The sequence below is a fragment of the Pundamilia nyererei genome, unplaced genomic scaffold (genome assembly GCF_000239375.1).
Source record: "Pundamilia nyererei isolate P.nyererei 1_Seehausen unplaced genomic scaffold, PunNye1.0 scaffold00049, whole genome shotgun sequence".
NCBI classification, from domain to species: domain Eukaryota; kingdom Metazoa; phylum Chordata; class Actinopteri; order Cichliformes; family Cichlidae; genus Pundamilia; species Pundamilia nyererei.
Window position 1 is genome coordinate 3,524,283 of NW_005187450.1, and position 23,511 is coordinate 3,547,793.

At 40.7% G+C, this 23,511-nt stretch overlaps 2 protein-coding genes across 6 annotated transcripts; both read left to right on the plus strand.

Moving 5' to 3' along the window:
* Positions 1–723: 723 nt before the first annotated feature.
* Positions 724–5,675, plus strand: LOC102199371 (serine/arginine-rich splicing factor 6-like). Of its 2 annotated transcripts, none has more exons than XM_005733039.2 (6): positions 724–945; positions 1,320–1,480; positions 3,135–3,253; positions 3,365–3,567; positions 3,707–3,787; positions 3,939–5,675. In XM_005733039.2, exons 1-6 carry the CDS (start codon positions 839–841, stop codon positions 4,432–4,434), a joined length of 1,167 nt encoding a protein of 388 aa, XP_005733096.1. In that variant the 5' UTR covers positions 724–838; the 3' UTR covers positions 4,435–5,675. The 2 variants fall into 2 exon arrangements, with proteins under 2 accessions (XP_005733096.1, XP_005733097.1); XM_005733040.2 differs by having other exon boundaries at positions 1,320–1,453.
* Positions 5,676–5,797: 122 nt separating this feature from the next.
* l3mbtl1 (L3MBTL histone methyl-lysine binding protein 1) lies at positions 5,798–20,806 on the plus strand. 4 transcript variants are annotated; one of them, XM_005733043.1, is made up of 22 exons: positions 5,798–6,056; positions 7,107–7,314; positions 11,269–11,450; positions 11,645–11,771; positions 12,276–12,453; positions 12,528–12,663; positions 12,762–12,810; positions 13,198–13,286; positions 14,277–14,381; positions 14,503–14,638; positions 14,904–14,995; positions 15,303–15,454; positions 16,568–16,644; positions 16,937–17,022; positions 17,151–17,261; positions 18,130–18,319; positions 18,845–18,947; positions 19,247–19,435; positions 19,503–19,552; positions 20,002–20,159; positions 20,248–20,310; positions 20,549–20,806. In XM_005733043.1, exons 2-22 carry the CDS (start codon positions 7,137–7,139, stop codon positions 20,681–20,683), a joined length of 2,586 nt encoding a protein of 861 aa, XP_005733100.1. In that variant the 5' UTR covers positions 5,798–6,056; positions 7,107–7,136; the 3' UTR covers positions 20,684–20,806. The 4 variants fall into 4 exon arrangements, with proteins under 4 accessions (XP_005733100.1, XP_005733103.1, XP_005733102.1 ...); XM_005733046.1 differs by having other exon boundaries at positions 18,130–18,271; XM_005733045.1 differs by having other exon boundaries at positions 12,291–12,453.
* The last annotated feature ends 2,705 nt before the right edge of the window (positions 20,807–23,511 follow it).

The following is a 23,511-nucleotide window of genomic DNA, read 5'->3' on the forward strand; positions in this document are numbered from 1 at the left end:
TTAAATATTATTGTTGAGGGGCACAGACAGGACTCCGCACGCACACACACATAAAAAAAATAATAAATAAATAAAAAAAATTTAAAAGTTGCCTCAACAAAAGGGCACTTTGGGCACTCATCAGGAAAGGGGCGGGTGCTCAAGCCCCTCTAGCCCCCCCCTCTGCACGTCCCTGAGGCTACTGATGTGGTGGAGGACTATGACTACCTGGGCATCCACATGGAAGGCCAACACAGAGGCTTTAAACAGAAATTATAAATGATAGAGATATTCCGTCACGCAGCTGTGGACCATATGCATCAGAAATTGTAATACCAACGGAGTGAATAAACTGATCAGTAAGGCTGGTTCTGTGACTGGCTGCTAACGGGAATTTTTCTAATTCAACTTTATTGCAATAGAGACTTTACTATTCCAACAATTTACTGTTTAGTTGCATGTGTTTTTTAACTACCTAGTTTTTGTGACTGCGGGTGTTTTCTTTTTCTTTGTTTTTTTTACAAGTAAAATTGTATCATTTTTTGAATTAGTTAAGATGATCTCTGTATGTACCCACTGCAAACTACAGTTACAAAATGCCTCTAGTTGGAAATGACTAGGGCAGATTTTACATAGGATTTAACTAGTATTTTCCTCTCGTACGCGTAATGTCTGCGGTTTTGTGATAAACGGTAGCTTTTAATTTGGAGTTCTGTTCCGGAAATTGATCATCGTTAGCTTCACGCTTATTGGCTGGGTTTGGCGAAACAGCCGACCGGTTGCTGGCGGAGAGCTAACGGCAGTAGCATTCAGCAATTTCGGAGCAGTAGTGAAGAACAGTCACTCTAGGCGAATCACAATGCCTCGAGTTTATATCGGACGATTAAGCTATCATGTCCGCGAAAAAGATATTCAGCGGTTTTTCAGCGGCTATGGGAAGCTAATGGAGATTGATTTAAAGAACGGGTAAGTTTTCGGCGGAATTTTGTAAGCCAGAGTCCAACTAGCATGTCGTAGTTAGCATTAAAGCTAGCCATTCATGCGAACGACGCACGGACTCGGGGGGCATTTCACTCTTTTACGCAGATAGATATATATTTTTTAGAAGTTTGATTCTAAAACGCAATATGTCGATGTATGACGTTTAGTATTGTCCTTATAAATGTAAAACGTTTTGTTTCTTTAACTTCATTCATGAAGGTTTAGCAAATGTCGCGTGGCCAACATGGCGTCTTTATAGTTTGCACGTCGCTGTGCTAACGTATGCTAACGCTAATTCGTGGAAGTAAGCGGGTAACGCTCATTTCATACTCATGCTTTTAAACCCTTTCTTTTTGCAGGTATGGATTCGTGGAGTTCGAAGATAATAGGGACGCCGACGACGCCGTTTACGAGCTAAACGGGAAGGAGCTGTGTGGGGAGCGGGTGATCGTCGAGCATGCCCGGGGCCCGCGACGAGACCGAGATGGCTACGGTGGGGGTTACTGGGGTGGTGGGCGCAGTAAGTGCAGTCTATTACAAGATACCCTCTCTTCCCCTTCCCCTTGGGGTGAGGTGTCGACGTGGACTGCACAGACAGCTGTTTGAATGATTCATGGTTACGCTAATTTTAACAGACTTGCCGCATAGGTTTAGATACTCAGCTGGCCCTCGATCAGGTTTTTCCAGGTATCCCTCATGGGTTATAGCCAGCCACGTGGGTAGCTCTTTAAGGCGCAGGTTGCATGCAAAGTTGTAGGACTGTCAGTAGAGATGTTGTTCATTATATCACGCAGTAACGTCATCACATGCAACCATGGTTTATCTTCATTCTTACAAATCAGGGAGTCCAGTTTAATTTTATATCACCCTGCTGAACAGTTCTCAGTCTGTCACCCAAGGGGTAGTGACCTGCGGGTTTTTGCTCCTCCATAGTGATTATCATCACGAGCTACATGCTATTTGATTGCAAGGGGCAACAATCTGTGAGATTTAAAGAGCAGTTTTGAGTCTAGAGTTTAGTGTTGTTAAATAACATAGTTTTCTTTTCATACATTGTAAAATTCACTTGAACCATAACTGTCATTTGGGTGAGCCATGTGAAGGTGTCTTTTTTTAATTTTATTTTTGTTTGTTTGCACCAGAGAGGGAAAAAACAAGCTGAACACAAATCACCACATACATAGCTACCTACTTAGTGTAGTCATTAGGAGTAGACTAACGTTTTCATGTGAAATGTGTTTTAACTTTGGTCTATATATAAATTTTTTTTTTTTTTTAATATTCAACATTAACAAAAGTCCTTGATGTTTCAATTTGAAAGAGTCCAGTTGCGGGCTGAGGCTGAGAGTCCATTGAGGCTAAAGATGACTGGCTAAGATGACTGCCTGTCCCGTTTGGCCTTGGCTTTCACCTTACAATGTGTGTGTGACCTTTGCCCCCCCTTGATCCTTGGCTGACCTAACCGGAAGCCATGATGACAGCAGCCTTTTGCCAATAGACCAGGGGTGATGGTGAGGATTGCCATTGGTTTTTATGTTGACAGCAAACATAAGTGGATCGGCACCTTTACAGACCTTACAATCTAAAGAAATGTTGTAAGATCAAAACTGGAAAAAAGAATTTCAGACTGACATCCAGTTAAATAAAAAGATGCCAATTTTCAAAAGATTGGTGTGTTTTTTAACACCGTAATCAATTTGAACAGTGTCCCTGACTGCAGCCTTTGTGGATGCCTCCTTTCTGTTTGTGTTACAGGATACAGAGGTCTTGAAAGAACATCACTGTCCATTTGTTTTATGCAGCTATAGCATCACAGTGATGTACTGGAGTAAGACGCTGATTTGTGTTTTTTGTATTGCCGGAAACAGATGCAGTGGTGTTCTTTGCAGCAGAAAACAGCTTCCAAATGTTGAAAAATACAAACTTTAAAGAGCCCATGCAGTTGCTTGTAGAGCACTTAACTGAAGCTGTTTGAAAATGAGATCAAAGAAACCCCTTTGACTGTTTGTACAAATTTAACACCCCCCCCCGCCCCCCCAGGACAATAATCTGGAAACTCACTGCCTTGAGTGCATTTGATAGCCCAGAGCAGTAGTACTTTGAATCTTGTTTGGTTTAGTGGTTTCTAACTATTTGTGTGTGCTGTCGTTTTTTTTTTTTGTTTTTTTTTAAAGGTAGCGGTTACAGCAGCCGCAGCCGCTCTGGCAGGGACAAATATGGACCGCCAGTCCGCACAGAGTACCGCCTCGTTGTGGAGAACTTATCCAGCCGCTGTAGTTGGCAGGACCTCAAGGTAAATATTTGAAAATAAGAGAGGGGAATCTTCAGATAAAGGGAAAGTGTATTGTAGAAGTGCTTGGAATGAAATCAATAATCGGCACCTCATCCTCTTCCTGTCCACCAGGACTTCATGCGTCAGGCAGGAGAGGTGACCTATGCAGATGCCCACAAGGAACGCACCAATGAGGGAGTGATTGAGTTCCGGACTTATTCCGACATGAAGAGGGCTCTGGACAAGCTGGATGGTACTGACATCAACGGGCGGAAAATTCGCCTGGTGGAGGACCGTCCTCGCAGACGTCGGTCTTACTCTGGCAGTCGCTCCAGGTAAGCAAATTTCTTACTGCTGACTGCTTTAAGATGAGCCTCGCTTTGGTACATTTTGTTGCTCAGAGATTTTGTTTATTTAACAAGAAACTGATGTAAAAAAAAAAAAATTATTTAAATCGTGCTCTGTCATCTTCAGATCTCGCAGTCGTCGTCGCTCCCGCAGCAGGAGAAGCAGAAGCCACAGGAGCTCAAAGAGTCGCTCCAGATCCCACTCAAGGTTAAGATCAATGTAATCTTGGAACAGTAACATGGAGATTTAAATTAAATTATTGGTGTTGATAAGTTCTGTATGTTCAGTATGACATTTTGTCATGACATTGCTGTCATGTAAGGTGGGGCTGTACTGAGCTTTGCTTCTGTTCCTATAGGTCTCGTTCCCGCAGCAATAAGAGACGGCATCATTCCCGCTCCAGGTCTGAGAGAAAGTCTCGCTCCAAGTCAGGAGACAGCAAATCACGTTCTCGCAGATCTCGTTCTAGATCCAACAAATCCAAATCTCGTTCACGCTCTCGCAAATCTCGGTCTCGCTCCCCCGAGCACAAGTCCAAGTCTCGTTCAAAGAGCCGCTCTAAGGTAAAGTCGGAGAGAGATTCTCGTAGCCGATCAAAGGAACGGTCTGCTGAGAAGAAGTCCCGCAGCCGCTCACCCTCTCCAGTAGAGAATGGAAAAGAAGAGCATGTGGCCAAATCTGCCTCTCGCTCCCCATCTCCACAAGAGGAAGAGTGCCGATCCCAGTCCAGAGAAAAGCGCTCAGCCTCTCGCTCCAAGTCTCGCTCCAAGTCTCGCTCCAAGTCTCGCTCCAAGTCTCGCTCCAAGTCTCGCTCCACGTCTCGCTCACGGTCTAGATCAGCTTCTCAGGATTAGTGGGTGTAGAGAAGGGAGAGGTTTTCTTATTGTTTAGCTTGATCATTATGCTGTACATACTGAGCAGTGTTTAATAACTGGTTTATGCTTCTGACGCCCCCCTTCAAATGTACATTTGTCTTTTAACTTGTTAAAGCAGGAGTGTATTAGACCATCAACCACAATACAGCCGATGCTTTTTGAACTTGTTTCAGATGATCTTCTCCCTTTAAAAAAATAAAAAATAAAAAAAAAATAAAAAAAATAACGTTTACAAATAAAATTAAGAATTTTGGATTAATGAAAATGGGTGCTGGGCTCTACAACTATAGCCTGAGGAAGTTGATGTCTCTGTGACTGGTGCCTGATTTGGTAAAGTTTAGGTTTCTTACTGTTCTGCTTTCATTTCAAGTTGTTTGTTTGGTCAGTGAATATTAAGTTGTCTTAAATGTTCTTTTATTCAGTTTGCAGCTGTTTGTTTTGGTTGGTAGTCTGACAGTTTGCTTTCCTTGTGTCTCCAGGCCTCTTATGTCTGAAGCATCCATCTTTGATTGGTAATTATTTTGTGTCGTACTCTTTCAAGCTCGCATGATTGTTGAAGAGTAGGCTCCAGGACTGGAGCAGTTGAGTTGACCTGCACATTCAGTCACATTCTTCGAGGAATCAGTCTGTCTTCGTGTTAAACGATGCATATTTAGGATGTAAGAGCTTGTAGTGCAGAACTTCTTAATTTAAAGATGAGGGTTTGGACTTCACTTTTGAGTAACTTGCATTGTAGATGGATTATTTTGATCCCTTTTAACTACTTGTACAAAGAGTAATCAGCACAAAGCAATCTTTTGGTAGCTTTTTGGGGGGAGGAGGTTGGTAACATTAAGCAGGTAATCTATTAAGGGCCTTTATTTTAGTTTTTGATTTTCAGTTTGACTAGAGACTCCTTTGCAGCGTCCTGTTTTTCCTCAGATTCTTCCATTGCGCCGATTGCTTCCCTGGTAATGTTGTTTTCCCTCCCCAGCTTCAGAACAGACTGAAGGGTTTTGGAAAGCCTTATTTAAAGTTTGCAGCTAGTACTGTTTTTGTGCTTGAAAGGTCCATGTGTTCAGAACTCCTGTGAGTCTGTAAACATCAGACTTGCTGAACTCAGCCACATTCTCCATCTTGTGGAACTGACTTTTTTCTCCCCCAACATGTATGAGATCTAATGGGGGAAAAGTCCTTTTTTTTATGCTATGTTCAATAAAAGATCTTCATTAAAAAATAAACTTGCTGCCTGACGTTGTTTTGTCTGGATTATAAAAACCTTGACTGCAGTATTGACATGACCTATATCCTGCTAATTATATAATAAACGCTCGCTCATTATAGGCTGCAGTTGTGGAGGAAATGAGCAGAGCGCGTATTTATGGATGTAAGCGGGAACATTTCACTCGCATGCCAAATAAAAATCGTTGCAGCAGCTATTTTACGCTTTTGCAGCTAATCGAGGGAGCACTTTTTTTTTTCACCTATCGACCATTACTGAAAGTGGAGCGACGCACTGGAAGTCTTTCTTTTGGCGTTAAATTATAGCCAACGAGCGGTGACTGTACTGTGGTCCCGCGCATGCGCAGTCCAAGCCCCGGAGCCGCAGGAGATCAGAGCTGGTAAGCCAAATTTCAGTTCCTGAAATCTGAAAACACGAATTAAAATCAAATTTTAGAACTTTCCTCTAATTATAGAAGGCAGAAGCATATTTTAGTCACACTGGGTTTAAAAAGAAACCCGCCAGTCTGTTGTTTCTTTTTTTTCTCCCCTCACCGAGGTAAACCGTTTTTGGCGTCAGAGATGTAATCAAGCACAAAGCTTATCATTTTTAATATATACATTTGATAATGGCTCGCGGATCTTTGACGTAGCAGGTTTAAATACTAATTTTAAATTTAAAGCAGTTGCGCCAAGGTTTCAGAAATACCCGGCACACTTAACGCTGTTATGAGGAGAAAATGTTGCTCATTCATTAAAGATATTGCCGGAATGGGCGATAAGGTTGCTTTTTTCATTAAATGGGATTTTCACAGGAATTGAGCCTCTGCTTTAGCACATTTTTTGCCTCAAGGATTTCAGATCCTCCGCCATTTTAACTGAAATGCTGTATTTTAGTCTCTGTCGGTGTGTGTGTGTGTGTAGACTTGGGAGCTTGCGCGTAAATATTGGTGTGTCACCATTATTCTTTTATTATTGAAAGGAATGCATGGCTTATAAAAGTTCATGGCTGTTTTGCCTTATTGGAAACACTTTTAGAGGAAGATTTTTTGGAGGGTGAAATGTAGTTAAATTTTAAAGTAAAATTTAAACTCTGTCCTGTACTTTGGATAAATAGTATTTTGTTGAATGATAAAAGCGGTGCTAATGTGGTAAATTAAAAAGAGATGTTTCAAGACAGCAGAAAATAATATTATAATAATTTAAGATTTGAATTTTGTATATGCCTCTAAATCAGACCTATTCCAATAAAGAAATATATTTAAAAACAAGAAACAACATAAAAATGAAAGCTTAAATTGGCGGGATTACTCTCCCGTCCATACTGTGGCACTCCCTCCTCAGGTTTTGGGTACAGTCTCCTCTATAAATCTTTAACACACAATGTTAAAGCTGTTACCCGATAACCAGACAGCATTACTTTGTGCTATTTCTCACGCTGTGTCTCCCAGTGCTCCAGCACATCACACTGGGACGCCGTCATGAGTGCCAAAGTGAACATGGAGGCTCCAGCCAAAGAACCGGACTGCACCCCTATGGATCCGTCATCTTCGTCTCCCACAGAGACAATCCTCATCTGCGGGGGTGATGGTGTGACCAAGAAGGCTCGGCCTCAGCCCCACACCACCACTGCTCTCCTGCTACCAGGTGAACTCATATGTAAGCATGTTCACAGATACATACTCTACTAAAGCACTGTTGGGGAAAACACTGATCGTGTCTTCTGATCTCATTAGACTGAAAAACGAATTGAGAAGTGAGCCTTTAAGTAACCAGCAGTGTAATAATTTACCAGGCAAATTGTAAGGTCATAGTTCAGAATTTACACCTGCAATGTTTAACCTAATTCACAGGCATCACATTACAAAACAAGGGTCATTTTAATGGTTGACTTAATAACATCACATAGAAATATATACACAAAAGATGCAACTTATCTTATTAGGTCACTGTTCACAAAGCTGTGAGTTTAATAATCAACTCTGAGTCTTCATTTCCAGAAAACCTTCATAGACTTACTAAACGGCTTCAGATCATTCTGTCAGTAATTCAGGTCAGGTTTATTGATGCATTTGTGATAACCGCCCTCCCCCCCCCAATGAAAATTGAATTGTTAATTAAAAACTTATCTTTTCTTTTCATTGAACAAGTCATCCGCTTTAAATCTCAGTCTAATAAAATCATTAGCTGGAAACGTTTAAATGAAAATGTTAAAATTGACCTCTTTTACTTTAGGAGAGCAGATTCACCACGGCAACAGGTAAACAAGAGAGCCTCCTTTTAGTCCGTTTAGAAGTGCGGAAAGAGTCATTTTATTGAGCCACGGGCCGTTCTGTCATCATCATGCACAATATAAATGTTCGATATGAAATATCTAACTTCTCTGTACTGACTGCGGTGATTATTTAGCAAACTTTTCATTAGATGAAGCTATAGTTCTGATTTTTAACCCTAATGATTCAGCTGTAACCTGACAGGGACAAAATCTAGGAGATGTCCGGGAAGATAAAAATCTGGAGAAACAGACGAGCCACACTTTACTGATGGACCTGTGAGATTAGTAACCCAGACGGCAACAGACAGTCTGCCCTCAAGTCAGTTTTGGTTCAGTAAAAAAACAGTTATTGCAGCAGTTTATAACCATTGCATTTTTTCCCAATAATTATTCAGTAAAAATTTAATGTACTGATGGGCTGTAAGAATTTCATTTTTCACAGAGGATTTCATTATGTCTGCCATTACTGGATAAAAGTTTTTAATTAAATTTAGAGGAAAAACTGTGCTTTAATGTTCCCCAGTGTAAACGTTCGTAATTTTATGTAATATCAGCCTTCAGTGATAGATGATGGCTCTCTTACGGCAACAGTAGAGATGTTTTACTCAGTTACTGGTAGCCTGATAGTAAGACTTTGCATGTTAGCATGGACAAACACGTTTTTAGAAATGTCTCAGCTTTTATAGAGCTGTTTACATGTTGTTCAGATAGATTTGAGATATTTTAGTGTAATTCTGGGAGGGTGAGGCTCTTTAAATAAGGAATACAGATTGTATCGGGACAAATTAAGCCACAATGAATGGATCTGGAGGAGATGAGCTGGATCCAGACCTGATCCAGTCTGAATCCATGATGGTTATCTGAGCGCATCCTTAAACGTCACTGTAAAAAAAACATTGAACTCAGTTTTAGTCATTTCACGCTCATCTTCAATCAGATATTCTCAACATCTCCAAGACTCAGCTGTGACAGCCATTTTTCCATCAATGTGACTGATTACAGCACAACACATGATTGATAACTTAAACAGTGATTGCTGCAGCAAATGTTTAAAGTGTGGGCAAACTGACTGACAGTGTGACAGCTGCATTACTGTTCACAGAGATTCAGCTTTAGAAAGACCGGGTCTATAGATTTAAATCTGAACTGACAATAAGTCTAAGATGTAATCGCTGTTATGTTACGTGCAGAAAACAGTGAACCAACCATGCCCTATTCTGTGAATGAATTTGCTGCGTTGTGCACTTTGACAGCGACTTTATGAAGGAGAAATTAAACTGTGCATATCAAGAGGGGAGGAGTCAGAGAGAGAGAGAAACTTGGTAACCATGGTAACTACTCAGAGTTGAAGTTACCTGTCGTTCAGGGGGGGAAAACAGTGTTTCCTTCAATTTAGGGTTAACAAATTCAAAGTTGTTTACTAAGCCTGCTTCTTGGAATCGGGCCCAGCTGATGGTTTAAGGATTGTTAAAGATGCTACATCCACTACCAGTCAAAAGTTTGGACACACCTTCTCATTACTTTAAGAACTGAAGGTCAGACAGTCCGGAAAATAACTAAACTTTGAATGCAGTGCAGTTGCAAAAACCATCAAGCGCTACAATGAAACTGGCTTACATGAGGACCGGCCCAGGAAAGGAAGACCAAGAGTTACCTCTGCTGCTGAGGATAAATTCATCTGACCAGCCTCAGAAATCACAAGTTAACAGCAACCCAGATTAGAGCCCAGATAAATGCCACACAGAGTTCCAGTAGCAGACAGATCTGTACATCAACTGTTCAGAGGAGACTTCGCAAATCAGGCCTTTATGGTCAAATAGCTGCTAAGAAACTAATACAAGCAGCAACAACAAGCAGAAGAGATTTGTTTGAAATACAATTATCAAAATTAGCACAAAACACATTAGACCAGTGCTTTGGTCTCATTGTCCAAATTTAAGATCTTTGGTTCCACCCGCCGTGTCTTTGTGCAACGCAGAAAAGGTGAACTGATGGTCTCTAGATGTATGGTTCCCACCGTGAAGCATTGAGGAGGTGTGATGGTGTGGGGGTGTTGTGCTGGTGACACTGTTGGGGAACTTATTCAAAACTGAAGGCACAGGAGATGGTTTGGGATTAGATGAACCGCAGAGTGAAGGCAAAAGGACCAACAAGATGCTGAGCATCTCTGGGAACTTCTTCAAAACTATTGGAAAACCATTTCATGAAACTCATTGAGAGAAGGCCAAGAGTGTGCAAAGCAGTAACGGAAGCAAAGGGTGGTTATTTTGAAGAATCTAAAATATAAAACACAAGTTATTTCACACATTTTTGTTTACTACATAACTCCATATGTGTTCATTCTTAGTTGTGATCCCTTCAGTGAGAATCTACAGTTTAAATAGTCATGAAAATAAAGAAAAAACATTAAATGAGAAGGTGTGTACAAACTTTTGACTGGTAGTACATAGAGTTCACTCAGCCACTCCTCACTGCATGTGCAAATCCTGACAAATCTTCCAGTGCCTGTTCATAATTAATTAATAAGTTTAAATGCATAATTTTTAATTCAGAGTTTCCATGTTCAATATTATCATGTTTGTTAGTGAAAACCTTTAAGTTTTGATGTGTTGGCCGGACAGAGCAACACTTTCTGAGACGTTAGCTCTAGCTCACCAAAGCCGTGGAAGTTTTTTACATTTTAAATTTTATTAACAAAAGAGATAATCAGGTAATTAAAACTGTGTTTGTCCAAAATAACAACAACATTAAGAAAACAGTTTGATTGCTTCCAAAATCTCTGCTCTGTATTAGATCAACCAAGACTGTTGTTGTTACTTAAAATAAAAACTTACTGAAATAAAAACCATAACAAAGTTTTGGGGGAAAAAAATACTTTAATGAACTGATATAAAAATAAAAAACAGACACAATTTATTTCCCGACACAATCCTACCATTTATCTGACTTGGCATTAGACGCACATTAGCTTGTGACCCTCTCTGAAGCCGGGTCTGTGCCCCCGGGTCTTTTACAAACGTGTTAATCACTAATAACAATAATATAACACTAAAAACCAGCAGATCCTGATTTCTATTGCAGTTTCTCATGTCAGAGAAATGTGCAGTAATACTGAGTGTGAAAACTGAGTGATGATATTAGCAGCTGTTTAACAGTTTTGTGAAGTGTGCTGATAACCAAGCCTGTCTGCAAATCTACAGAAACAAACAAATACTATTTGCCTGGTTGTCACGGCAACAGAGCGCTGTTTTTCCTTTACCATTTATAGTGAGTAAAGCAGATGACAATGAACTACATCACTTTGTGCTTTATTATTCCGAGTGCATCTTTTTCCTCAGCTCCTGCCCATCAGAAGGTGGAGGTGACTCCAGCTGTTGCAGTGGGTAACCCAGGTAAAGGAAGCAGAGCCAATGAGATGGCAACGCCTGCACTGACAGCACAGGTGGGCGGAGCTTGTAGCATTGTCCATGTCCTAGAGTTGAAGGAGGGAATGGCCATCCTGCCCAGTAGCAACCTTAAGGTAAAGCTATATTAAGCTTTGCTGTGGTTTAAAAAAGTCATTGAAAGTTGTTTTTATTTCTTTTTTGACAAAGTCCTGAATAACATATACATATATTTTTTTTTTTTTTAAAGCAGCATACAGTTTGTAAAGACACGGACACATTTTGACAGATGGTGCACTGATGCGTGTGTGTGTGTGTATTTGTCTTGTAGTTCTGTGTGAGTGACTTAGGAGCTCTGAGCACATTGATCACCCCGGGCACTGCCAGCAGCACTGCTGAACCTGCAGCAGGGACTTCTGGGAGATCCACTGACGCAGAAAGAGTTCCAGACAAGCCAGGTAGACTCGTGGTTACGTAAGGTCATAGTAATATCAGGCACAGACACACAAATACTGCACTCTGGTGAATCATTTACATTTTGCACACACAGAGCAGAAAACAGTTTGGAACCGGTCACCTCTAGGATAACAGATTTTTATACTACTTAGCCACATGTGTTTGTTATATTTTAGCACATATTTGATAACCAAAGCAGCTTTTATACCATGTGTGATATTTCAAATATAACAGTGAGTTAAACTAGTTCTTGTGTTAAACGTGTTTAAACAGCCTGCACTTTTATTTGAAGTACTAAACAGCATGGGCTCAGTCATCAGTGTGTGTGTGTGTGTGTATTAAGCATAAATGAGTGGTAATTACATCAGCTGTAGCAGAGCTTCTCTTTACAAGTGAAGAGGTTGCAGCTGCAGATTTCTTTGTAGACATTTAAAATCCAGCTGAGAAACTTTGAAAAGTCAAAGAATATTCAATAAAGATGCAGACGGGCGTGTTTTCACCTGCAGCCCTGTCTGTGACAGATGCGTCGGCTCCTGCCAGCTCTGGGAGGGGCGTGGCCCTGGAGCCAGAGAGGTTGGTGCCGATCAAAGCTGAAGTCCACGTTGATCCAGGACAACAGAACCATAATCCCAGAGCTCAGCGGACCTACACAGAAGAGCTCCGCAGAGACCCCATCACTGACAAGTATGTGCCCCGCTGCTATGTTTACGCGCCTCGCTCCACGTGCATAAGCTCATCTTTCGTTCCCCGCGCCTCAGGAGGAGCATTGGCGTGGAGAAGGTGCCGGCAGGCGGGAGAGTCTCCCTCAACCCCGATCACCTGAAGCCCATGAGGAAGAGGAAAAGGAAGGAGTACCTGAGTCCATCTGAGGAAGACTCGGACATCGAGGGCACGGTGGAACCGCGTTGCTATTTCAGTTTTAAAGTTGCTTTTATGCGTGACTGCCATCTCACCGTTTCCTGTTGTGCGCTTTCTCGTGTTTTCTTTTTAAGGATGAGAAAATGGATGATTCTAAAGCAGATGGCCGACACATCAGAGGAGGTTGGAGCATTTATTTCTTGCATCAGTGGTTTTGTTGGACGCATATCATCTTTCACTGGATACTATCACTACTAAGCTGCAACACTACATCACATAAAATCAAATCATCTCTTTACTTCATCCAGAAGCTGTGTGTCCTTCTTTATCCTTTCATTACATACCCTTTCCTGTTTCAATTTATTTGAAAAAAAAAAAACCATGCAAGGTCGAAAATGTATCGAGTGTATAGAAGACATAATGTTGGAGTTTCACAGCAGGCTTAGATTTTTTAAATTCCGCTGCAGCTGACATGCCATTAAATTATCTTCTTCTGACTGTTTCCATTAGTTGTAAATTGTAATAAATAATTTTATAAATGTAATAAATGATGGTGTCTGTTTGCTGAAGGTGGAGACAGTAAGACAGAGCAGTGGACGTGGGCTCAGTACCTGGAGGAGACCAAAGCTGTTGCTGCTCTTAACAAGCTTTTCCAAGAGGTATGTACACACACACACACACACATACACACACATCAAAGGATTTTAAAACTTGTTTTAACCGTAGTAGGCAATCAAATCTATTGCCCGGAGCAAAATTGAGTGTAGCACTCTCAAGAGAGGGACAAAGTAATTTATGTCGCCAAAGCCATATGTTCATATATTAAATCAAGGATTTAAAACTAATTTCACATTGTGCCCACTTTGAAGTGAAGCGGGCCAAATCAATGAAACTCTCCTTTCTGTAAGTGTAAAGAACTTTAGTTACACTTTTAATCTCTGAAGTATCTCAGTGTAAGAAAAGAAGTGCAATTTCAGCAGTACGTCTCCGTTTTTCTACACAATAAAGAAACGCTGCTGTATCAAATGAAAGAAATCTGTCAGCGCAGCTCGTTGGGCTTAAATTGTAAGAAATAAGTGCTGAAAATTACACAAAAGAAAGCTCATTGCTGAGACTATTCCAAAACAGAAAGTGTATGTTAATTCAAAGAACTTGCTTCTTTTTTTTGAGCTGTGAGTGTATCCAGCAGAATAGTTTACCTACTACGTAGTTATGTTGGTGTGGTATAAATGTCCATGGTCTTCATCAGTTAAGTTATAAAATGTTTAAAAATACAGTTAAAAGTCCAAAATTTATGCCATTTTCCAAACCTTTCTAAGCGGACTGGATTGGAGTCTTAGAGTGTTTGTCGGACCGATTCTGACCCCCGGGCCTTACGTTTGACACCTCTGTACTAAATGTTGGAGTTTGATTTTAAAATAATCTAAAGGTTTGTATAACAGTGATGAAAAACCTAATCTTGGAATAAAAGAGTAAAAAACATTAAGATGAAGACATAATCCCTGTTATTTTATTATTTTTTTCTAGCGGTTTTCGGATGGTTTCTCTGTTCTTTGCTGTCACTCAGTTTCCCCAGAAAAATCTTTTATGCAGACTTTTCTTCCATCTCCTTGTTGTACGGAAACTTTTGCTGTTGTTTCATGTTCCAGTCCCAGAGAGTGCCGACAGTGAAGAACGGCTTCAAACAGGGGATGAAGCTGGAAGGCATCGACCCGCAGCATCCGTCCATGTACTTTGTCCTCACTGTGGCTGAGGTGAGCCAGTTGACCGTCGCCGCCAGGCTTCTTATTTAGGATCATTTTCATGTATTCACAGAATGCTTTGGATGCAGAATGAGTTCACTGAGGTGTCTCCTCTTCTGATATGTCATGTCAGGTCTGCGGTTACCGGCTGCGGCTTCATTTTGATGGCTACTCTGACTGTCATGACTTCTGGGTGAATGTCAACTCTCCCGACATCCACGCTGCAGGCTGGTGTGAGAGCACAGGGCACAAATTGCACACCCCCAAAGGTCAGAGGTCATACTTATTCTTACACTAAATAAATTCTTAAAAAATATTTGCCATCCCAGTGTGTGTTTTATCGACACAAGAAGTTTAGAGCGCATGGTTTCTTTTGGTGCAGATTAAGTAATGAGATCTAGTGTTTTTACTGAGCTCAGCTGAGTCTCTCCTGGCATTTTTACATTTAAAGCACACAGATGTGAAAACAATTCCTCTAAATCCTCTAAATCGTCCAACATGTGACTCCTCTCTGTATTTCTGTGCTTCCTGCAGGCTGTAAAGAGGAGGAGTTTACTTGGACCAACTATCTGAGAATGACTAAAGCACAAGTGGCTCCCAAAGAACTTTTTGCCAGTCCCGGAAGGGTAACCATCTCTGTGCAGTATAATATATGCTGGCTGTTTTAACCACACACACACATATTGGATGAGGTGACTGATTCAGTGCAAGGAAAATTCCCAACTTCAGCTATTATAATGAAAAGCTTATTTTAAGAAATGTGCACCTTAGATCATGATCGTGCAGCACTGAAGACAAACTGAACTGTTTTGTTTAATAAGGTCCTGGATAATTTTAATGTAAATACCAAATGCATGGAGATCATAATCTAAAAATCTTGACAAGTAGCTCAACAGCACACCAAAGAAGGTAACGCTTCCCCTGGTTTTCCAGATCGATGTGAAGTGTGGTTTCGAGATAGGAATGAAGCTGGAGGCCGTCGATCGTATGAACCCCTCCCTGATCTGTGTAGCAACCATCACCGATGTGGTGGATGACCGCTTCCTGGTTCATTTTGACAACTGGGATGACACATATGACTACTGGTGAGTCGTAGCATCTATCTGAATGCTTTTGGGAAATTATTTAAAGGATTTCTAAAATGATACTGTGATTGGGCTTTTGATATGTTCATATAAATCTGAAGCAATATCGGTGAGAATACAGCTATTTAGATATTTCGTGCTGTCATAGAAAAGGGTAATTATAATATCTCTATTCTGCTGGTGTAGCTGGAGGTTTGAGTTTAATCAAGAGGGGAGCAGTTGGCATTGTTAAGGCAGATTAATGATGGCTGCTAGAGTTTGCAAAAAGTTCTGAATCCCGTGGAACGAAATTCATACCTTTATTAGGACTGAACAGCTGTTTGATGCTGTGTCATAGGTGATATGTGACCATTTCAGATTATAAAATTACGTTTGTGAAATGTTCATTTCAGAACATTTTAGAGTGGCAACCTTGCTCAGAAGTAAAGGTTCGTCTGTCTGCAAAAAAAATCCAAAACCCTTGGACTTTTCTCAGTGTGAACATCTAATATGTTTTCCATGTATCCGATTTCTTTTTCAGTACATATCGCAGCAATTCAGACTACAGCAGCCGAGCTGCATAAGCACGGTGTATTGATTAGCGTAAAGATAATGCCTCCATTAAACAAAACATAACAGGCTGGACTTTTATCTGGCTCACTCGTTTCAGCGCATGTGCCAGTTTTCTCCCAGCACACAGCAGATGCGTGCTGCTTTCTCGTTTTTTCACCTCTCTCTTTTCTCGCTCCTGTGTTTCAGTAAAAGTAACTGTCGTTCAATATTCAACACAGTCAGCTCAGATTGTTTACAGAGCGATGCAGAAAAAAAGTGTCGTGCAAACACTGACATTGCTGTAACACAATCTTCACAGAGATTCAGAGCAGTACAACAAATCCACCTTTACATCAATGTCACTATGGATACAATACTACTAAACAAGTGTCTTTAGATCACTTCAACAGAGAGAAACACAAATCTTTCAGGATTTAAAAGTTTCACTTTCTTCAACAGCTAGAGGCTGATTTATTTCCTGCAGCATAATCTCTCATCAGTTCAGTCTTAATTTTCCTGTAAGTTCACAGAAATTTCTATTGAACCTAAATTGTGCATATTGTTGTGTGTCACAACATGCAGGTGTGATTCCAGCAGTCCGTACATTCATCCTATTGGTTGGTGCCAAGAAAGGAACCTCCCTCTAACACCACCCCAAGGTGAGGAATGTGATCCCTGTTAATCAGTAGTTTATCCGTGCTCATTGTCATATCATGGGTTCATCATGAGTTCTGCTCAGTTACTTTTTTGTACACTTGCCCTCTTTTTTTTTTTCTTTCATTACCGTTAAACTGAGGATGAACATGTGACAGTTAAAAGTTAGTACCTGACATATGTATCTATGCTTAAAACTTACAAAAACTGTTTTTTAATAAGTGATATATAAAGTCAGGCAAAACCGTGTAAGGTTTTATGGCTGTTTACGTTGGTGAAAGTTTTTTCCTGCACCAGATTATCCAGACCAGGGCCGGTTCTCCTGGTCTCGATACTTGGAGGAGACAGGATCCAAAGCAGTGGCTGCTGATGCCTTTAAAGTGGTGAGAATGCAGATAAAAAGTAAAGAAGAGCTAGCATTACGAACAGTAAAGTCACAGATTAATGGAAAATATGTCTAGTTTGTTTTGTTGTCAACGTGAATGTGAAATCCCATCATCCTCTGCTCCAGCGGTCACCTCACAGCTTTCAGCCTCAGATGAAACTGGAGGCCGTGGACAAAAGAAGTCCCGGTCTCATAAGAGTGGCTACAGTTGAGGAGGTGGACACGCATCGCATTAAGGTACAACTTTGTGTAGTTCTTTAATGTTGTGGAATGATTACTTGAACCCATTTTCTTGAAGAAAATTAATTGATTGATCGATTCCTAAAGATTAAAAGATCCCAAGAATCAGTCAAAGAGCTGGAAGCAACATAATTAAACATAATCACAGTATCAGCTTTATAAAAAGAAGGAGTCAAAACTGGTTTGATGACAATAAAAGAAATCAAGTTTCATCAATCATCAGAGTAAATTAGATATAGATTCCTGCTCCAGTACTTTTTCCTTATGCTCAGCAGCTGTGCTTCAATAAATAAAACAATAAACAAGTCTGGAGATCAAATATCATCTCGGTGGACCACTTTTCAACCTCTCTGAGCTCCGCTTTCAAAGACCGACCATCCTGACAATCAAGCATATGATCCCTTCGGTCTGACCATCAGCATCCAGATAAACCAAGGTGCTGCTCGCGCAACCTGCAATCGAACTGATGCAGTGAATCAAACCTGGAAAACAAGCAGAAGGTGCCAGTCTCATGGGTTAAACCATCTTGCCTCGTCAGGAATTGTTTGAACAAGAATTTTGCACAAGTGAAATAGACAAACAGAGATAAAAGACTAGATCAATAAAGTGGATTGTGTGTGTGTAGATGATCGGATCAGTCATCAGAAATAACAGCACAACGACTAAGAGAAGTAAACAGAAGAAACAATAAAGTTTGTTTAATGTGTGCCTGTCAGTTTGGATAGGTCTGCAGGAATAAGATCTTCCATATCCAATTACTGTGTCATACGTCTTTGCAGTTGACTGTTGATTTCTGTACATTTTGAGCTCAAGTACATGTGGAGTATTTATATCTATTACAGCCCGCTCTCTTCTTCTTGTTCAGATCCATTATGATGGCTGGAGTCACGTCTATGATGAGTGGGTAGACTCAGATCACCCAGACATCCATCCAGCAGGCTGGTGCGAGGCCACCGGTCACCCGCTTAAAATCCCTCCACGGGACACTAAAACACAGCAACCGCATGGTAGCAACCAGCCTCATGTGACTCCTTTTTCTTCACTTAAAACTGGAGGTCAAAAATTCTAAGCCTATTGGTATCTTCTATAGACTGTATATAAAAGATAGAAGTGGCCACAGTGACATCAGTATTGTGTTACGGACTGTTCTGAAACTTTATTTTAATATTTTGTTGAACTTTGAAGGCAGTGCTGCTAAGATATTGGCTAATGCTAGCACTGACAAGCTAGCTTACATAGCAAGTGTAATTCACTGTGATATTTAATGGCATGCTAACTTTACCTAACAATAAGAAAACTGGATTAGCAGAAACTGTTCTTAGGTAATGATTGAATCTACATTGTCAGGCATATCCATAACTTTAAGATTTAATACAAGTTAAATGGGTGACTTTATAGACCAAATGGTTTTTTTCTGTTGTAAAGCCAGTCTCATGTGGACATTAGTGGATCTTTTTAAAGCCTCACGGTTTGCCACTTGTTATTTACATGATTTCTTTAAGGCTTAATCAATGCCGTGATTGTGAATGTCAGCCTATGAGTGTATGTGAATGTTCTCCTCTGTGTTTGTATATATGTAGGTGTGAGAGAGCCTCCTGCTACAGGCCAGTCCACCTACACCTCTTCTGTTCCCTGTAAACCCATCAGTCAGCCCAGAACCAACAAATACAGCTTCCACAACAGGTAAATCCAGAACTCAGCTCTGTCATCCTGTCATTAAATGCATGATTTTTCCAAAAACTTGGGATGATGTGTAAAACCTAAATGAAAACAGAATAAAAAAGTCAAATATTTGAACTGAGAAAGTGGATCATCATTTTGAATTTGACATTATCAGTCAATGATCTAAAGAAAAGTTGGGACGGGGCCATGTTTTTGTTGACATTTTAGACAGAGTCCCAACTTTTTTTTTAAAAATTTAGAATTTTTTTAGATGCTAAAAATGCACAGAAAGCATATCTCCATTTTTGTCTTTGAAACAGGAAGTGTCCAACTCCAGGGTGTGACGGCTCAGGCCATGTCACCGGTCGTTTCACCGCCCATCACTGCATATCCGGCTGCCCATTGGCTGAGCGTAACCAGGGTAGGCTGAAGGCTGACCTATCAGACTCAGAGTGCAAGAGAAACCTCTTCTTTGGTCAGAGGACTAAGAAGACTCATTACCGTGGCAGGTAAAGTGGTGTCCATGTATTTGTGTGCATGTTTGTTTTTTCTCGCATTCATTTTCTGTATTTTCAGGATTGGTCGTCCTCCCAAATACAGAAAGAATCAACAGAGGGACTACCAGAGTAAGTTGCACTGTTTGTTTTTTTGTTTTCGCAGCACCTCACGTCAAAACAAGAAATACTAATAATCTAATCAGAAGATTTGCATGTTAATTGTTTGATATGCTGTATTTGTTACTGTGAAAAGGCCGGCAGACCTTTTGTAACTCACCGGTGAAGTTTTTAGAGCTTCCACTGAGCCTCGCAATCTAATAGAAATGAATTAACCGTTGCTTTTTCTGCTATGATACCCAAAATTAAATGGTTGTCAACGTATTTATCTTATATAATTACTTAATGCTTTTAAGATAATTTTACAATCATGTTGTCTTTATAAGATTCTAAATACAGTATTTAGACAGGCAACAGTTGCAACAAACATCCAGTCAGCTCATGTATCTCGTATTCCCCTCAAATTTCCATGTTTGTACAATCACGTGTTTCATCATGTGTATGTATGTTTCTGTGCACAGACATGTCCTCACAGGGAGTGTATCCATCACTGTTCATGTCAGCTTTGAGCAACCAATCAGACCGCACTCTGTCTTTGTGCTGGGAACAGCACTGCAAACTGCTGCCCGGCGTTCAGGGCATTCACGCCAGCCAGGTGGCTGCATGGAGCGTCGAGGAGGTGGGAAAATGTCGTTCGCCTCTATAATTATTTACATTCTTTCTCTGACTTATACGATTACCTGAAATCCGCTGCATCTGTGCCGCAGGTCTTCAGATTTGTCCAGAATTTAATTGGCTGTGAAGAACAGGCTCGTCTCTTCAAAGAAGAGGTGAGACCAGAGGTGGATTAATAACTGAAGGATGAATAAAGATTTGCAGTCTTTACTGGTGACGTGTAAACATGTCATTCATTACTGATGCTGTTTAGACTGTCTTGCACTCTTACATGTTTGCAGCTGTATAATATTTCTGAGTGGATTTCACTGCTAGGGGCTACTATAATTTGATATTTGACCAGATGGAACAAACTCTTCTCCACTTACTATCTCCACATTTGTGTCTCTCTAGATGATCGACGGGGAGGCTTTCCTGCTGCTGACCCAGACCGACATTGTGAAGATCATGAGCATTAAGCTAGGCCCCGCCCTCAAGATCTCCAATGCCATCCTCATGTTCAAGAGCACAGACGAGGGACTGAAGTGAATCCCGCCCTCACTCAGCGGCAGCGCTGTGCCGCCAATCATCATGTGCCAAATTCATTCTGTTGCAGGGAAAAAGACCCTGACCCCTTTTTCCATGTGTTCGGTGTCCTGTACCCATCAGAGAGAGGGAGGAGGGAGGGGAGGGGGGTGGGGGTGGGGGTGGGGTGAGGTCCGATCAGGGTAAAGAGAAACAGAGCTGAGATTAGAAGATTCAGGTTGATTAGAAAATATGAATACTTTTGGAGAGTAATGGAGGACTGTCATGGATATGAGGATGGAGCACATGTAGGAAAACAGAAACTGATGGGTTTGGTTCACCCAAAACCCCTCAAAAAATATCCCTTAGCCACAGTACGTCTGTGTGTGCTGTGCTAAATCTCAACATTTCAACCCACATACTTTATACTGAATTTGAATTATAAGCCAGCGGGAACGGCTGGAAACCCCACGGTTGCATTTCTCTGCCTACCAAAGCGCACTTTACATCCATGTCTCTCTGCGGGTAACTTTTTTACTATTTGAACATAAAAATGTTATAATTTTATAAATAACATATCCTTTTAAGCTATTGTGAGAAATGATATCACAGTGTGAATTAAGCCAAAAGCTCTCAGCGACTTTTAAACACCGACTACCAAATTCTAGTCAGTTCGTGCTTGAACTTCCAAATTTAAAGACAATCCCCGAAAACCTTCAAAAGGTATCATGTCCTTGATTAAGATGAACAAAGTTGTCCATCTTAAGGTATACAAACTTATGGACACATGGATGGGCAGAGAACTGCAGACACCCGCTGCTCTCAGTGGTGTGAAGGGGAAAAAATAGGTGATGTCATGTAACAGATGTTTGTTAAACAGACATACTGTTTTATTTGTTTTCCTGTACAAGGAAGATTAACATCCAGTTCCTGCCTACACCAATGCAGCTGATATAAGTACTGATACTGTACGTTTACTTCCTAAGTTAGAATAGTTCCTATTGATGTACCAGGATAGTTGAAACCTCCAAAGAGGTCAACTTACCTTAAGATGAAGTTCACACGTGGCCAGATGTGATGAGAACTCTTACCTGGATTGTGACAAAACCCATCAGTTTGCAATGTCTGACGAGTAAAAGTGAAAGGAACATGTATCAAGGTTGAAAAGAAAACATCCTGAAATACTGTATCAACTAATGGAAATGAAGGAAAATAAAAAAAAAGGTTGGGTAAAAGACAAGAAAGGGTTCCACATTTAAAAAAAAGTAAGTAAAAGGTTTTTGATGCAGTAAGTGAGGCTGGTCTGTGAGGCTCTTATAGGCTTCACGTTTTGTGCAATAAAGAAGCTGATACAGAAGTGCTGTATTCAGCAACAGTTAATATTACAGTTCCTTATATATTAGACAAATTGTTGCACTGTAATGTTAAAAAAGGAAATCAAATGAGCTGCTTTGTTCAGACTGTTTAGATTTGTGATTGAGTCGCAGAGGAAGCCTTTGCTCATTTCACTGATTATTCCTGAGTATTAGTTCTTTATGTTCACTGCCTCAAAATTCTGCGCGCTGCACCGAAAATGTGAGCGCTCGAGTGAAGGACGAAATGTAACTTTTAAAACGTCGACCCTCAGCTCTCGAATCCGAGGCAGAGAAAACAAACGACAGTGTTTGAATTTTTATCTCTATATGCAAAACGTCTGAAATTATTTTTTAGCTGTTATAAATAGATGAAACGGACTCTTTGCATTGGGATATTAGCACAACTGTGAAATTCAAATGGATTTTACACATGGATATTCCCACACTCGGTCACTAGAGAGTGCAAAAAATCCACCTTTTGCACTATAAACACGTATTTGGTATCTAGCCAATGGAGCGCTCTTGCAGTTTACATGTGAAGGAAGCGCCGGGCGAACTGTGTTCTCAGAAATGTTTACATTTGATGTCAGGGTTTGTTTAAAACACTGTATGGAGTTGATATTGTGAGACGAAAGCTGAATGTTTTAAGGGCTCCTGGAATCTTAAATATCACTTCTTTGTATGTCTCTCTGGTGGGATTTGTGTGCGTGTGTGTGCGTGTCAAGATAATCTTGGGTCACAAATGTCATTTAAACCATATGAATTAATAAACATCCACAGCTGTCTTGTCTGATTAATGTCTCTGCCTCTTGCCTCCTGCTACGGATGATAAATCCTGCATTTCCTGTGTGTGTGCAGGTATTCTGTGTGCACAGTACTGACTATAAACTGACTATGCCTACAGGCACATCCCCCTGTTGATCGTATTATTGTCAGCACTTGGCCATGGTGGCGATAACTCCCTCCACGCCCTTTCTGCTTTCACTACTTATCTTCTTGTTCCACTGCAGAGGCCAGAAAGCAGGCGCTGCTGATAACCTGCAGCAGCAAGACTACAAACAAAGCACTCAGTTGACTGCTGGGTAACAAATGTTTCATACAGGAAGGAGCAGCAGTTGACCAGGTCTTATTTTTTTCTTAATAATATCAGAAGATGGCGCTAAGCAAAGTCAGGACTTTTGGTTTTACCATTAGCCCATGTTTTCTGTACGAGCAGCAGAGCTAAACAAAAGAAAAGTCCCATTACACTGAAACTAGTGTTGAGCTGTGTTAAACGTTCAGCTCTGTGCGCATTTTAATATTGAAAGCTTGTTGCAGTTCAGTATTCAGAAGCATGATATAGAAACCTGAACCCACAGTACAGTAAAAAAAAAAACCAAAATGATATGATAAATCAGGAGTGTCAAACATAAGACAAATCAGCTGTTCAAATCAGCCCGGCAAACACTCCAATGTCTCCCACTGGACAGCTTTAGAAAATTTGAAGGATATATTTTG